This window comes from Dipodomys ordii, unplaced genomic scaffold (genome assembly GCF_000151885.1).
Source record: "Dipodomys ordii isolate 6190 unplaced genomic scaffold, Dord_2.0 Scaffold56, whole genome shotgun sequence".
Lineage (NCBI taxonomy): Eukaryota > Metazoa > Chordata > Mammalia > Rodentia > Heteromyidae > Dipodomys > Dipodomys ordii.
The window spans coordinates 1,732,238-1,749,020 of NW_012267272.1; the positions used below are offsets into that span (position 1 = coordinate 1,732,238).

Consider the following 16,783-nt stretch of genomic DNA (forward strand, 5'->3'; position numbering starts at 1 on the left):
CAGCTGTGGCTCAAGTGATAGAGTGTAGCCTTGAGCACTAAAGCTCAGAGACAGCACCGGACCCTGAGTTCAAGCCCCAAGAACTGCACACACCACATACACACACCAAAAAAAAAGAAAAAAATTATATCAATATTTTGGTATGTCTGAAGAAGGTACTAATGCAACTTCATCCTAAAACTGAACGGAACTGCTCAGTAGCTGCTTAGGCCCTATATGATAAAATTGAACTCCTTAGTTTCCTCAATCTACCCACCCACTTGACCCCAAGAAACCTTCATCTGAACTAGTGTGGAATGTGTATAACTCTAGTGGGAATACCTTCCAGGACAGCACCCTGCAAAGCCCCTTATTCCTACAGGTTAGGCTCAAGTACATTTCCCATGATGGTAGAACCTTCCCTTTATGAATTCCTACATCACCTTCCACACCTCTTGTCATAGGCTCTCACTTACATATTCATTCATTTAATCAATATTAACAGAGCAAGTGAAAGGTGGTACGTCAGTACTCATTCACCACACCATAATATATCTCCCCAGATTCACTGTCATCCCAATACTTGTTGATAGACGAAACTAACAACTTGAGTTCTTTAACCACCCATTAAATATGGACTGTTTATGGATGTTCTTCTAAGACCAGAATATAGTGACTAGAAAATTAGATGAAATAACTTTGGAACTTACAGATGAATTACCCATTACACACAAAAAGTGCATAATTGAGACAGGGGCATCAACAAAGTCTTACACATTACAAGTTGGAAACCTACCTACTGCAACTCACTTCAGGTTGTAAAACTCCAGTCAAAGGAAGAAGTGTAGCTTATTTACTCTGAACTCTTCCCCACAGTGCCATGTCTAAATGAGCCTTAAAGAGCTGTTTAAAAATAACTAGGAAAGCCAGATTCTGGAAGAAAAATACACAGAACATATAGATGAATCTTTTTCCCTAAATTGGCTGTTTAGTTTGGGCTGTGCTATTTCCTGCTCAAATTGGTTTCCTGCAATTTGTTAAGGCTGCCAAATACTTAGTGATCTCGGTGATATACTTAACACAAATCGGCACATCTTCCTTATTTTTCACAATGACAAGAAATTTTCAGAGGAACTTGCAGAGTGATGATAATAATAAAAGTGAGTTCATTTGTCTGCTTTTCCAGATTTGTCATTTCCATCCAGTTGCTAGTGGCTTAGGAAATCAACAAATAGCTGCTAATACCACTTCCTGTCTGATATTTTTTCATATTGATTTGAGGACAGCTTCTTCAGTGGTAGATAGGTTCCAACATGAGTATACTAATATCACTATAAGCCAAAAGGTTGGGGGGGGGCGGGGAAGATCAGGTTAAAAAGGAGCACATCAGTCCTCAATACTGCTCTTTAAAAATCAAAAGATGCAAAATGTTAATAAAAAGGTAGGCCCATTATTATGTACAATGGTATCCTTTATTTTAATCTAAGAAAAAAATTATCTGCTATAAGAGCAAACTTATATAGTCTGAGATAATGCAGCAGAGAATGTGAGCAGCCAGGACACAGTTAAGTTCTTAAAGAGCACATTCATTTATTAAAGTGGCATTATAATCTGCTGTGTGTCACACACTATATTATTTTGCCCAAGCAGCTTTACATGCAAATACTTATTGCAACGATTCATTGATCTGGTTCAAGGTTTAGCAAAAAATAGTTTCAGTAGTCTTTAAAAGAACTTACTTTCTTAGAGTATAAATTACATTTCCAAAACTATATATATGACACAACTTAGTTCTTATATTCAGAAATCCTGAGGTCTTCAATCATTCAAATACAGTGCCCTATATTCACACCTATGAATAGCCTAAGGCTGCGATGAATAAGAGTCCTGAGAGAAAAGAAAGCATTTTAATAAATATTAAAAATTCCAAGTTATATTTAATACAAAATTTACTTCACACTGAAAAATGTAGAAAAGGCTGGTGACAGTTTTTATCAATACTTTTTTTACATGTGATAAGTTATTTCACCACACATCTAAGTTATAAATCATAACAAACCTATTACTGAGTACCAAGGAAAAACCTTAAATGAGACAGACTCAAAAGACAGGTTTTCTACTTTCATCAACATATCTTTTTAATTGTAAGAACAGATAGATCGCTGTTAATTTATAAAACCCTAGTATAATTGCATTCTTAACCTAAAGGCAAGATTCTTTTAAAACAGCACATAAGTCTTAGTTCTTTTCTCGGCTCAAGTTGGAACAGGTGAAGGACATGGCACATGTACTCCCAGAGCCTTTCCTCCAGCCTTGTAGAAGATTTTTTATACTTTGGTACAAATAGGGGGAAAAAGCATCTGCATGAAACATGGTGTTACCTAATTGATCCAGCTACATCAGGTCTAAGGAGCAGGTTTACTCTTTAATATACAGACTAGGAAAGACTGAGGTAAAGATACTATGTCTTGGAATGTTCCCACAAGCTTTATTTACTGCTACTCCTGGGGCACAGGTATGAGGAAGGGAGCAAAGGTCATGAACATAGCAACACACAAAGCCATCTAGCCATAACCTGTCATCATTAAAAGTAGTCTGATAGGCCCACAATGCCAAGCACTGCTGTACTGTAGACAAGAGTACCCTAAGATATGTATTCAAATGGTTTTTTTCTTTCATCTGATTGTTTCTAGCACATTTATGATTTCTTTGTTGCTTTGTATGTCCCTCCCCCACAGTATAACCCCTGCTTTCACTGTATTTGATGTCGGTATAATTTGTGAAGGGGAAGGGAAAAAATGAATCATTTAAATAGGGATACAGATGGACCCATTGCAACAATGAGATGTACAAGTCATTATGTCAAAAACGAACTTTACAACTTTGGGGGGGGGAGGCCCGAGGGGAGGATGGGAAAGGATGGGAAGGGGAAACAAAGGAGGAGGCTACAATGCTTGATAAGAAATGTACTCATTATCTTGCCCATGCAATTGTAACCCCTCTGTACAATATTTTCACAATAAAAAAAAGAAAAAAAAGAGTTGTTCAACAGAGCTTTTTTTTTTTTTTTTTGCCAGTCGTGGGGCTTGAACTCAGGGCCTGGGCACTGTCCCTGAGCTTCTTTTGCTCAAGGCTAGCACTCTATCACTTGAGCCACAACACCACTTCCAGCGTTTTCTGTATATATGGTACTGAGGAATTGAACCCAGGGCTTCATGCATGCTAGGCAAGCACTCTACCACTAGGTCATCTTCCCAGCCCTACAACAGAGCTTTCTGTGGTGATAGAAAGGTATCTACTCTGTCCAATAGGGTAGGCACTATCCATATACAATTAATGAGCATGAAATGTAGCCAATGCAACCAAGAAAGTAACTTTTTTTATTTTATTTCATTTTAGTTAATTTTAGTTAAATGGGACTAGTGGCTGCCATTTTGAGAGAAGATGTCTAAGTTGATTGCCACATTCTACATTACAACTTAGCTTTCTAAATTCTTTTAGTACCCAGGCTGTTGGTTGCTACACATGGACCAGAGTCCATCAGTCATGTCAAACCTGGAATGGACTTGGGAGCGGATGGTTTCCTCAACAAAGCCAGAGCTTCTCATACCACTGGTGTCCTGCTCTGCAGACCATACACACCACGAGCAAGGCTACCGACCCACACCTACATTTAAGGTGTCCATTTAAAAGACCAACCTTAAGAAAGAACTTAGTTTTTTCTGACACCTCTCTATTGAAAGGTAGTTGATATGGGAAAAAGCCAGATGAATCAACAAGCCCCTAAAGACAGAAGGTTCTTTGTAAGGGAGGCAAAGCATCTCAATGAGGCTCCTCCTTCCTTCCAACTAGTTTCTACCACATTTCTTCTCCAATAAGGTGTTGTGCAAGTTATAACAAAACAGAGTGGTTAACAACTATGGAGTCACATGGACATAAACTCATCACTGCCATTGCTCACAAGCTGTGTCTCAAAATGGGTTAGTAATAGTTCTTTCTATGAAAGTACAATCAGATAGGAGGTATGTAAAGAATTTGGCAGAAAACTACTACATAATAAATATTATTTGTTATCTATCATAGTTCACTATCCTAACTTTGTTAGCACAGTTGGTAGTGGTACCAAATAATATATCTTCCTAGAATCTATTAGGAACTTTACTTTCAAAAATACTCATAATCAAAACATATGTTTAACACAAAATACTTACAATTTTACTATCTTTTAGGACTTGTTTTATACTGTCTCTTCCGCCCTCAGAGTCTTATTCTATACTTAGTTGTATCTGCCCCAAATCTCTAAATGCTTTGAAAGGACAGGTCATTAATCTGTCCATTGTATTCTCTCAAAATAGCTTAAAAATTTACAGAATTATATTCCAGAATAATCAAAAGTAGCTGTTTTTAAAAGGTATAATGAGATCTGTTCTAAGGTAATTCAATGAACACTTAATAATCAGCACTCACTCAGAAGCAAGTACTATCCTAGGATAATATTTAGAAACACACAGGCCAGGGAAAAAAGGATGGAAGCCCCTAAGCTTATCTGCTGATGACAGTAACAGCCGAGGTGGGTGAGGAGAAGGTGGCCGGCAATGATAACAGATGGCATGATATTGGGAAGACAGAAAAAAAGCTGGGCATGGCACATCACCAAGGCCAAGGGAAACAGCTCTGATGGCATCCTCTGGAGATCCACCCTTTGGACATGAGATCTATCAAACTGTTTGGTTTTTGTTGTTTTTTTTTTAAAAAAAAAAAGGGAAGAAAATTGTGAAGGCCTCTGTGTACATAGCACAGCAGAGGGGGCCAGTTAAAAGTTTGTACAGCAGGTCAAGTAAGAGATGGTGGAGGGGAGGAAAGGGGAGGAAAAGGGGAAGGAGAAGGAGAGAGGAGGATCACTTATTTTCTAAGTTCAATTTTTAAAATAAATTTTCTAAGTTCAATTTTAAAAATAAAAAATTTATTTTTAAATAAATAAAATAAATTTAAAACAAATGTATCTATTTTATACAAAAAGAGTATCATGTAACCTTCCAAAGCCTAGTAGAGTTCAGAAGTCAGATAAGAAAAGAAAATTTCCAAAGGCTATTTGAAAGCAGTGTTCAATATTTAAAAAGAAATCCTCAAGCCAGGCACAATGGCTCTCACCCATTATCCTAGCTCACTGGGAGGCTGCAATTGGACAGATCACAGTTCAAGGCTAGCTCAGGTAAAACAGTCAAGAGACTCCTATCGCAACCAACAAAAGCGGGGCCTATGACAGCTTTCTAGTGGCATTCACCTATCAGTCCAGATACAGTAGGAAGTATAAATGAAGTATAAAGGCGTAAGTCCTCATTTTAAAAACCACTAATGCAAAAAGGGCTGGAGGCATGGCTCCAGTGCAAGACCAAGAGCAAGGCCTTGAAATCAAACCACTGTACCACCAAAAGCAGAAAAAGAAAAAGAGAAATCCTGAGATTGATTTCTAACATTTCCTATAAAAGCCGGCCATCCCAATAACAAAAGATAGAGAGCAGTGGAACTTACTTGCATGAATTTATTTCTACTTCTAATTTTCAACTAAAAAATCCAAAATTCAAGTGTTACAATACCTGATGTACCATAAATACCAGAATACCGCCGAGTCTTCGGGCCAGATGAAGAAGATTCTTTCATTCGATCAATCACATTTTCTGAAAGCTGAAAAGCAACATTAAAATGAAATCAATGCTAAAAGAACAAAAAGGAAAAATAGTACAATAACATCCAAGTGACTCAGTCAATATGCATAAAAAATGGCCTGCAGAAATCAGGCAAACTCAAATAACTATAAAACTAGAAGCAAAGAAGAATGGTTTTAAGATTTCAAGATACACCCCTTGGTCCCACTTCTTTATTTCCTGTAATGCACTACTAATTGCTCATTATACCTTACTTTTCTCCTTATTTTATGCTGTGCAATAAATCAGAATTTCAGAAAAATATGAGCCATAAGAACTCCTCCAACTTTTCTCCCTTAACCCAACAAAGTTATTTATGTACTAACAGCCCTTATCTCCTGCCTTTTTATCAGTCCCAAAGAAAAGCATTCATTCCCTTCTTTCTCCCTTTCTTTTTTTAAGGATTAACCATAGATCATTCAACAGATTTTATTAGGCACTAACTGTACCATGAACCACGCTAGATTGTGAATTTCAGGTGATCACATTGCTTAAAGTGGAATAGACAGACAACTGCCAGACATTTAATTACAACACAAAGGGTTCTACAGTCTGCAAGCGTGTGATGGAAGTCTACAGAAGCGTAATGCGCAGCAGGGCCAGCTGTGTGGTATGAGGCAGGCGCAGAGAGTCAGGGGAGACTTCTTACAAGCAATGGAGGAACAAAGGTCAGGAAGAGAATGTTCCAAGACAAAGAAACCACATTTAGAATTGATGAGGAAGATGGTTTGCCACCACTAGACATCTAAATGAAAATCCAAAGGGGGAAGCCAGCAGCAGTCTGGGGAATCGGGCACACACAGGCCTAGAGATTTGAATCATCTGCCCCACAGTTACTACTATACCATGGATTTTTACTTTTTTGATAGTACATACCAGTACCTGATGCTTTCTTGTCTACTGTCTTGCCTTTCACACTAGAAAGTTTCATGAAAGCAAGGAGTTAGCTGCCCTATTGTATAACCCTGAGGCTCAAGAAGGCTGGTTAATAGAATAAATTGTTAAACAACAACAAAAGTACATGAATGAATGAACAAATGAATGAGTGAAAAAGAAAACTGAAGTGCGGCCATAATGAAAGAGAAAATGCAAAGAGAAGGTATTATAGTTCAGAATTCAAAAACTCTTAGTAAACTCCTTAAAGCGCTTGAGCCAGTTTCATGGGGACAATGAACTCTACTAAAGGATTTTAAAGGATGATGACATGACCAGATTTACATTTCAGGATGATCACTCTGACTACAGGAGAGAGAACAGATTGGAGAGGGATAAGCACAGAAGAAGGACCCTTCAAGGAGGCTAAAGGACCAATTAAGAAGCTGTTAAGCATATGTCCACACAAAGATTTGCTCAGGGTATTCAAAGCAGTATTACTCATAATAGCAAGAGTGGAAACAACCATCTATCAAGTATCAGAGTATCGTTCAGCAGCAAAGAGGAATGAAATTCTAATACGAGCTACAAAATAATTGTGCCTAGAAATAATTAAAATAGCCAAATACAAAAAGACTACATTCTGTATGACTGCTTTTTCTTAGTTTTTCTTTATGTGTTTTGAGACAGGATCTCACTATGTAGTTTCGACTGGCCTCAAACTCACCTCCTCCTACCTTCAACTCCTGATTTCTGGGAATGACAGGTTTGAACCATACCTACCTACATGGTTCTACTTAAATGGAATGGCCAGAAAAGACAACTCCATAAATACATGTTACCTAAACATGTTATCAAATATATAGTATACCATAACCAATATGATTTATATGCATATGCATAAAGTTGGTATATAAAACCAATTGTTTTACATGATTCCTTTTTTTTTTCAGTAGTCCTGAGTTTTGAACCTAGGTCCACATGTTTGCTAAGCAGGTACTCAACAAGGCCACTTGGGCCACGCTTGCAGCCCCTTGGTTTATATCTAATTTTTATAAGGTTACTTCATTTTGTTATTTAAATATTTATATTTCAAGCCAAAATCAAAAAATTACAAAATTAAAAATGTATTTTACTGGGCTGGGAAGGTGGCTCCCTGGTAGAGCTTGCTTCGCATGCATGAGGCCCTGAGTTTGATTCCTCAGCACCACATAAGCAGAAAAAAGCCTGAAGTGGCACTGTGGCTCAAGTGGTAGAGCACTGGCCTTGAGCTGAAGAGCTGAGGGACAGCACGCAGGCCCAGAGTTCAGGCCGTACAACTGACCAAAAAAAAAAATATATATATATATATATATTAGACTTAATATATAGAGACATATATATATTAGATTTAATCAGAAAGTCAGTTAGCTATAAATCAAGTTAGCTATAAACCTCCACCTGTATTAGATACAAGCCACCTCCTAATACCACTTCATCTATTCATCAAAAGCCATACCTCACTATCATCTACTTCCACTATAAAAGTCCTTTCAGTCCCTAATGTAGCCTCAGAAACGGCACCCACCCCCAGAGTGGGGAAAAGAAAGCTGGTACAGAATAGATGGAAAAGCATGTCTACCTACTAACTGTGGAACCCTGGAGAAGTGGCCTCACTCCTCTCATTTAAAAATGAAAATACTTACCCGGAGGAATAATGAGGGCTATAGTTTATGCACCATCCATGGTAACTGGCTGCACAGATATTTGGTGCTGTTATTATTCACACAGCTCTAGCCATGGGGACTCTCAGATTTTTATTTCTTCTCAGTTCATTCTCACCACCTGAGTGTGAGCATGTACCCTTTCCTCTCTACATGAGAATGAGGCCTTGGCCTACAGCTATGGCTGGCAGCAGCTATGGATGTCCTGGTGAGCGCATGAAGAGGCTATACTCTTGGAGTGATAAGCATGGATTGTCTCCTTCAACCTGTCACTAAATGTTTTCTTAATTTCTCATTTGCTTTTGTGGCTTCTCTGATGCATCAGAATTAGTGTCACATCTGAGTATCAATTAAAACATTTCGATCGGTAGTTATATGCAGTTCAGTAAATTTATCTGTACATCCCAAAGGATACAGGTATCCCAAAGGAACTACCACATAAATATATTATAGGAGGAGCTGGGAAGGTAACTCAGTTGGTAGAGTGCTTGCCTTGCATGCATAAGGCCCTGGGTTCAATTTTCAGCACCACATAAGCAGAAAAAGCTGGAAATGGTGTTTGTGGCTTAAGTGGTAGAACACTACCATTGAGCTAAAGAGGTGAGGACAGCACCCAGGCCCAAGAGTTCAAGTCCAATGACCATATATATATATATATATATATATATATATATATATATATATATCATAGTAGGGCTGGAGATATAGCTTGAGCCACACCTACAGTGCTTTCCAGGAGGCTTCTCTCCAATTAACTAACCAAGTATGGTTCAAGTGGCAGAGCACGAAATAGTGACAGAAAAAACTGAGCTATAGTTCAAACCTCAGTTTTGGCACCAAAATATGTAAAAAAAAATTTACAAAAAGCCAAGTGTCTGTGGTTTGCACCTGTAATCCTAGCTATTCAGCTGGGATCTCAGGATGGAGGTTCAAATCCAGCCTGAGCAGGAAAATCCATGAAACGCTTGTCTCCAATTAACAACCAAAAAGCCATAAGTGTAACTGAGGCTCAAAGTGGTAGAGCGCTATCCTTATGCACAAAAGCTCAGGGACAGGACCAAAGCCCTGAGTTCAAGCCCCAGGACTGGCATACGCACATGCATGCTCGCTCGCGTGCGTGTGCGCACACATAAACACACACACACACACACACACACACACACGGGTTGCCTTACTGACAGTCAACCTTTCCTTTTGTTCTTACCGTAACTACACAAATAAATCCTTAGGCTCTGCAGAGGAACACCAGTGGCAACGGCGGCCCTCAAAGACAACTTTGGCTCTGAGCATTATTACCCTTCCCCAATGTGTATGCAATTCTATTCAAAACAACAGTGATTCTGTGCTGTCACTGTACCTGGGTAAGCTGCCTCTCATAAGAAGCAACTTTGCCAGGAAAATACAGGGCACTTCTTTCACAAAAACCTTTTTCCTACATCTATAATGCCTGATTTCAAGCCATCTCTCTGGGTTCTACATCAAGACAAATCTCAAATGCAACTTATAGAAATTATTAATACTAAAGAATACTGAAATAACCCATACACATACTGATGCAAAGAATTACAATCGGAGGCCCATAAACTGCATAGTCTATGAATCATTCAACTATGGGCTTATACTGCATTGCTTGGGGCAGAGTCCATAGCTTACACTCACAAAGTTCTGTGCCTTAGAAGTTAACCACTATTAGGAGAGGTGATCTTTGTGTGATCTTCTAGTCTTCCCATTCATCTCTTCCCACCCATTTGGTCTCATTCAAACTTAGCACAAACACACCACCCCCAGATGCTGAATCCAGTATTTTCTCAGAGTCAGGAGGCTGGATGAGAAGCACAAAAATAAAGGACAGAGTAAAAGGAGAAGGAAACTCTTAAGTTGCCCTTCTCAGAGGTGAAGTCAGGAACCATGAGATAAGAAACAAATCAGACCCCCAGCCCAACAAGTTCTCCACTCTTCTTCCAGATGTGTCTCAACAAGTTGATTAAAGAACTCAGACCCATTTTATCCCTTGATCTTTCTTCTACATAGGAATCTGTCAAGATAAATTCCTTTACAATTATCTTTGTAAGAAACAGGCTCTCACCAGGCACCAGTGGCTCACACCTATACTCCTAGCTACTCAGGAGGCTGAGACCTAGAGAATCTGCCTGGGCAGAAAAGTCTGCAAGGTTCCATCTCCAATTAACCAGCAAAATGTCAATGACAGATGTGGCTCAAGTGATGGAGGGCCAGCTGTCAACCAGAGAGCCAAGCAATCTTACTAAGCAAGAACATGAGGCCCTGAGTTCAAGCCCCAATACCAGTTTTAAAAAGGGAGGGGAGGGACTGGGAATGTGGCTTAGTGGTAGAGTGCACATAGATAGAAAAAGCTACAAATGGTGCTGTGGCTCAAGTAGTAGAGTGTTAGCCTTGAGCAAAAAGAAGCTTAGGGTCAGTGTCTAAGCCCTGAATTCAAGCCCCACAACTAGCCAGGAAAAAAAAAGGAACAGGATCCCAAAACTGCTATTATTATTTGGGAGAAATTACTCCCATAAACTTAAGGACATAGGGTGCTGTGGGGAGTACATTCAGATACAGATATATAATTATAAAATAAATAATTCATAGCTTATGTTTACAGTTTATCATAGTGTTCCTTTGCATTTGTTATTAGCAGATAAAACACAAAACTGTCTATCCTAGATTTTCAAAGCTTAAGAGGATAGCATGCTCAAGAGATTCACAAAATCTAAAGTTAAAAGAACCCAATCATCCATTAGTTAAATGAATTACTTCTACAACACTCACAGCAACTGACAGAATGAATCTTTCCTCTCTGCTCATATACCTTCTCCACAGTCTTCCTTAACACATCTCATTGAGTAATCCCTTCACTGAGGAACTCAGAACAGCCAATACCTCCCAAAGCATACAATGTATCATGTAAGTATTCATACTGCCACATTGGCTCCTGTGAATTTTAACTTGCAACTTCAAGGCCAGATGCAAAGATCCATCTAGGTCTGGAAACCATGATAAGTAAAACTTTGAAAATGATACTCATTGAAGTTGACATCTGCTCTAGAAGAGTTCACTCACAGCTTTGATGTTTAAGATAAACTTGTGAGATTGGGTGCTAAGTATACCTTCCAAGCAGGCACCGCAGGTGGTCACAAAAATCCTATTAAGCACATGTAATGTGAGTAATAAAAAGGTTCTGTCTTTCAATCACTAGAAATTTATTGTAGACTTGCAAGAGGAAAACAAGCCTTTTAGCCAAGCCAGGAGTGGTTTTAGATTTGAAGCTGGAATCAGGTACATCTACACCGGGTGTGGTAGAGCACATCTATAACCCTAGCATTCAAGAGGTAGTGAGGCCAGCCCAGACTATATGGAAAAACCCTGTCATGAAATGCCAAAAAGTAATAAATGAATAAATAAGCAAACAAACAAACATGGAAGGAGGGGCAAAAAGAATTTTTTAAAGGCCCTATAAATACCATGAAAATAGGACGTGACAGCCTATCCTTCAGCTTAAAAGTGAAAACAAGTTCATTAATTGATAGCTATTAAGGACATCAGCAAGAAAAACATAAAAAAAATACTCTAATAATCTTGGCCTAGTTATTGAATGGTTTATGTTGGTATTCTATCTACTACATGAAGATAAATGAAGATGAAGCTGAGCATCAGTGGCTCAAGCTTATAAATCTAGTTTCTTGGGAGACTGAGGTTTTGAGATTAGAGTCTGAGCAGAAAAGTCCGTGAAACTTTTCTCTCCAAAATAACCAGCCAAGAGCAGAACTGAAGGTGCAGATCCAATAGCAGAGCACCAGCCAAGCAAGCAGGAGTCCCAGTATTGCAAAATTCAGAAGGAAGAAAAGAATGGAGCGAGGAAGGGTAGGAAGGAGGGAGGGAAGGGGGAAGGAAGGAGGGAAGGGAAGGAAGGAAAGAAAAAAAAAGACTAGTATTCTTAATGAAACAGAAATGGTTTTCTGGCAGTGACTGTTGAACTGCTGGTACAATCTGGTTTCTTAGAACTGATGGCCTAAATGTTAGAAAATTGATCAAAGTTGGAAATTTTTCTTCAAATGGACCTTTGCAATCAAAACTGAACCTCGGGCCTCATCAGTACTGTCTTAACCAACTGAGCTAAAAATGATGCCTTGCTTACATACTGGGAATACCGTTCCCAGTCTGCAAGGAGAAATATGATGACTATTCCAATAAGCCAAGAAAAATATTAACTAAAAGGTATCTACCAAAAAAAAAAACACCAGCAACAAACCTAGACAAAATTCCCACAGGCAATGGGAATGGGGCAGGACCCAGGATTCCCTCCCATCTTCCATCCAAACCCTGAGAGGTATACACTTGTGGTGCAAACATGTGTTTTGTATGTAACCACTTAAAGGCCATGTATGTTTATGCATCTATTCTTTTAAACAGCTCTAACAGGTACTACTGATTAAGTGTAAACACTGTAAGTAAATGTAATACATACTGACATACATGTCAAGTTCTCCCCAAGGTGCGTTACTCAGATACACTAAATAAGAAACACCACTGAAAGAGTTAACACAGCTAGTAAAAAGTAATGCTTTGATCCAAACCCAGGTTAAGTTTAATTCCAAATCACACACCATTTTGTACATAGTTATTTTTCAGGGTTTCAGGGTTGAAAGGAACCCTAAAATGGCGATCTTGTATTAAAAATCTATGAATTATGAGATGCTTTATATACCTTTCATCATCTTCTTACTCTAATCAATCAAAGGAAGTGAATGATATTCCCCTTTACAGATAAGACTATATCATCAGAAAAGCAAGCTGTTGAAGATCTCACACTCAGACTAAATTCTAAGATTAAAAACTTGAAAATCTACCTAAGTTCAAATTGACATTCTTTTTGACCATGACCTCCAGCAAACCATAATGACCTCTAAGTATTCACAATTTAATAGCATGCCATTTTTATATGAAACTTCACTAGGTTGAGCGTGGCTACACGAAAGTTATGGTGTCACTGGGCTCACAGTTCAGAACTGGAAAAGATCAAAGACTTGAGGGACGTTCTCAACTCCACTATTTTTCAAGAGAGAAAAATGAAAGTCAAGGAGGTTGCAAATCATGCTTGGAAAAGGATTTGAAGCAGAGTGCAAGGGTAGTATGGGTGAAGAAAAGCACACAGCCAAAATGAAAGCAGTGTTTTAACATTCTCTACCTGATATAATGTACATACAAGAAAGGAAAAAAAAATGAAAGCTTTAAAGAGTAACAATGTAGATAAAATATATGGAAGAAAAGGAAAAAAATAACAGTTTCTATCAAATTGTCTGGCTAAAAGGCACAGTTTCTTTTCTTAAATTGAGTAAGAAGGCCTTTTTTAAAAAATGACTACCATTGTAATCATTGTTTCCTAATTGTCCTGCTTACCTTACTCACCCTAGTGTAGTACTTGGCATAAATCTCTGTAGTGGGGTCAAAAATCTCTTTTAATTGATTGATACTAGAGCATGAGAACATGGATCTATAAGTTTTTCTAATCAATATCTCACCCAAATCTACTTTTTTTTTCTTTTTTAAAACTTTTCACCTTCCAGTGGGGAAGGCAACACTTTTTCATATCTGCATAAAATTTAAGAGCTTATAATTAATTTTCATTTTACTCCAAGGAGTACCAATTAAATCACAATATAGCAAAGCATGTAATGTCTGTTATTTTAGTACAAAATATAGTCCTGTGGTTCATGAATACAATATATAGAGAATTAAATGCTGGTCACAGACCAAAAACTGAGTTCAACAGTCTTGAGTTTCTATAAAGAAAACTTTAATAAGTTCTTTCCAAGGTAACAATTTCAGCAGAAAAAGTTTGTAAACACTTTAAATATTGAATAACTTTTATTTCCTAATAACAAATGCTGCAAGTAGTTTACACATGTACCAACACTAGCTGTGTAATAACAGAGGAGGAAAAACTGTAGTTATAAAACTTCTCTGAAGTCATAAAGCTTTATTTACTAGGTTCAGACATCAAACTTCCAAAAAATGTGCAGCTCCACATTCAGGTGCACCGGGGAGAGCGTGTTATTAAAGTTAGTGCTGGTATGCTGACACCCTAGAGAAAAAAAAATCAAGTTTCCAGTTTATGTATCCAGTACATGCACAGAAGGTATAAAGTTATTCTCTACAACGTCTCAGTCAGAATTACAACTTCAACTAGCCTGAAGAACTGCACATCTAAGTCAGCCCCTATTCAAGCTGGTAGAGCTGAGGCCTGTAGCAACTGGGCCTAGTCCAACAGGAGGAGCCTGGGGAAAAAACGAGATATCAGGTGAAAGTGAAGGAGAAGCCAGAAGTCAGCCAGACGGGCCAGAAAAGATGGTGTGTGCGTGTGTGAGTGTGAGTGTGTGTGTGTGTGTGTGTGTGCGCGCGCGCGCAGGGGGCAGGGAAGAGCATTCAATGACACAGGGTAAATGAAGGCGATCCTTCACGGTGCAAAGCAGGGTTTGGGGTCTTGACCTCAGAAAGCCTCATGTCCTGCAGCTAGTGACCGGTGCAGACTCGACCGTGAGAGCCCTTTGCAGCTCCAGTCAACCTGGCACCCTCCCTACTCGCCCCGAAGCCTTGCCTGGCACTTGGCACGCCACCAAGACCTCTCTCTCTGAATGAGTGCTCCAAGTTTGGAAACTCCCGAGTTCTTCCCCCAAAGACCCAGGGTTCTGGCGGGACAGAACCAGGGCGGGCCCGGGATGGGAGCCAGCAGGCCGGTCGGGTCCGGGGACCGTCGGGGCGCGGGGGTCCCCGTCCGAGGGCTGGACATCCGTCCACCCCCACCCCCACCACTCACCCGGATGCCCTTCACCACCGTGATGTTCTCATTCTCGTCCGCCTCGAAGGTGACCCGGCGAGTGCTGGCGGCCCCGCCCATGGCTCCTACTCCGGTCCCCGCAGTCTGGGCGAGGGTGCACGAGCAGCTGGGATCCCGCGCGCACACCCGCGCGTGGAGCCGCCGGGACACTTCCTCCGCCCGGCGGGTGCAAGGCTACGACCCCAAGAAGCAAGGAGACGGCGCGGACCCTGGGCTCCCGCCTCCTCCGGTCACGTGCCATCGCTGACCCACCTCGGGATGGTTGAAAAGGAGAAGGTCCCACCTCTCCTACTTCACGATGCACTGATTGGTTGTCTTGGACCCGGATGCTATGGCAACAGGTGGTGGTTAACAAGGTTTCCGGAGCCCCTGAGTGTAGTGGGAATTGTAGTCCGTTCTTTTACTCTAATGTACGAAAGCAGCAGGGCATTCTGGGAGTTGTGGTCCTGAAGAGTCGAAAGGCTTCTAACTCCACAACCTTCAGAAAAGTTGAAGGCTGAAGTTAACGCAAGGCGCTGTTGGATGTAGGAGACACTCGGCTAGTCAACTCACGCCTGCGGTCCTATTTATAAATTCTTGACACAAAACAGAATTTCTTTATTCCACTTGTAAACATTGTTTTATTTCATTTTGTAAACCATAATTTTATAGTTTTCAAATCTACATATGAGAAAACTCAAGGAAAAAAATTATTCACAGCAAGCCTATAAGGCATGCATTTGTATCTTCTCTTACATGAAGAGACCAAGATATGGTTAGGCAGAGAAAAGTTATGTGATTACCAAAGATGGCATAAATTAATGAAAAATTAAAGTACACCAGACTTAAGATGAACTATTTTGGAAAGCTTCCTGTTCAGTATTTCACATTTACAAGAGGCAAATAAGCTTAAGATTTTTCCATGTACATATTACATCATGTTTTGTTAATTAAGTGTTTTGGTATATGACCTTAGACTTCCAAATGCAGGGGTATTTCCTTTAGAAACTAGATGAATGGAGGCTGCAAGTATAGACCACTGATAGCATGGGCAAGGGCCTGAGTTCAATGCCCAGTACAAAAGAAAACAGAAATTAAGTGCTCAGGGCATGGGCACTGCCCCTGAGCCTCTTTGGGTTCAAGGCTAGCACTCGGCCACTTCAGCCACAGCACCACTTCCAGCTTTTTCCCAGTAGTTTCTTGGAGATAAAGCCAGCCTGGGCTGGCTTTGAACTGCAATTGTGACATCTCAGCCTCCTAAGTAGCTAGGATTACAAGTGTGAACCATAAGCTCCCAGCAACAGTATTTTGTATTACCTTCTTTCAACATTAAAAGCAGTGAACCAAACATACCATGGCATCTTCTGATACCCAAGGAATACACAGAAAAGTACCTTTTTGAATCTCAGCCATAGTCTGATTCAGAAATGATGTCTTCATTTCTATATCTCCATATCAGTAGCAAAATGTGTTGGTTTTATCTCATCATCTTGTTCTTAACAAATGTGTGTCTAAACCCCCCTATGTGGTTTTACAGTTTTTAAGAATGCCTGCTTCGGGCTGGGAAGATGGCTCAGTGGTAGAGTGCTTGCCTTGCATGCCTGAGGCCCTGGGTTCGATTCCTCAGCACCACATAAGCAAAAAGAAAAAAGCTGGAAGTGGTGCTGTGGCTCAAGTGGTAGAGCGCT

General features: G+C 39.8%; 1 protein-coding gene across 2 annotated transcripts in view; it reads right to left on the bottom strand.

Annotated features, from left to right (window-relative positions):
- Chchd3 (coiled-coil-helix-coiled-coil-helix domain containing 3) overlaps positions 1-15,329 on the bottom strand; it is a 269,961-nt gene extending 254,632 nt beyond the window's left edge. For both annotated transcript variants that reach the window (XM_013021712.1, XM_013021713.1), the window contains exons 1-2: positions 15,096-15,329; positions 5,577-5,664 (exon numbers count right to left, since the gene is read on the bottom strand). In XM_013021712.1, coding sequence (XP_012877166.1) covers positions 5,577-5,664; positions 15,096-15,176 — 169 coding nt within the window. In that variant the 5' untranslated portion in view covers positions 15,177-15,329. The remainder of the gene's footprint in view (positions 1-5,576; positions 5,665-15,095) is intronic.
- Between the last annotated feature and the right edge of the window lie 1,454 nt (positions 15,330-16,783).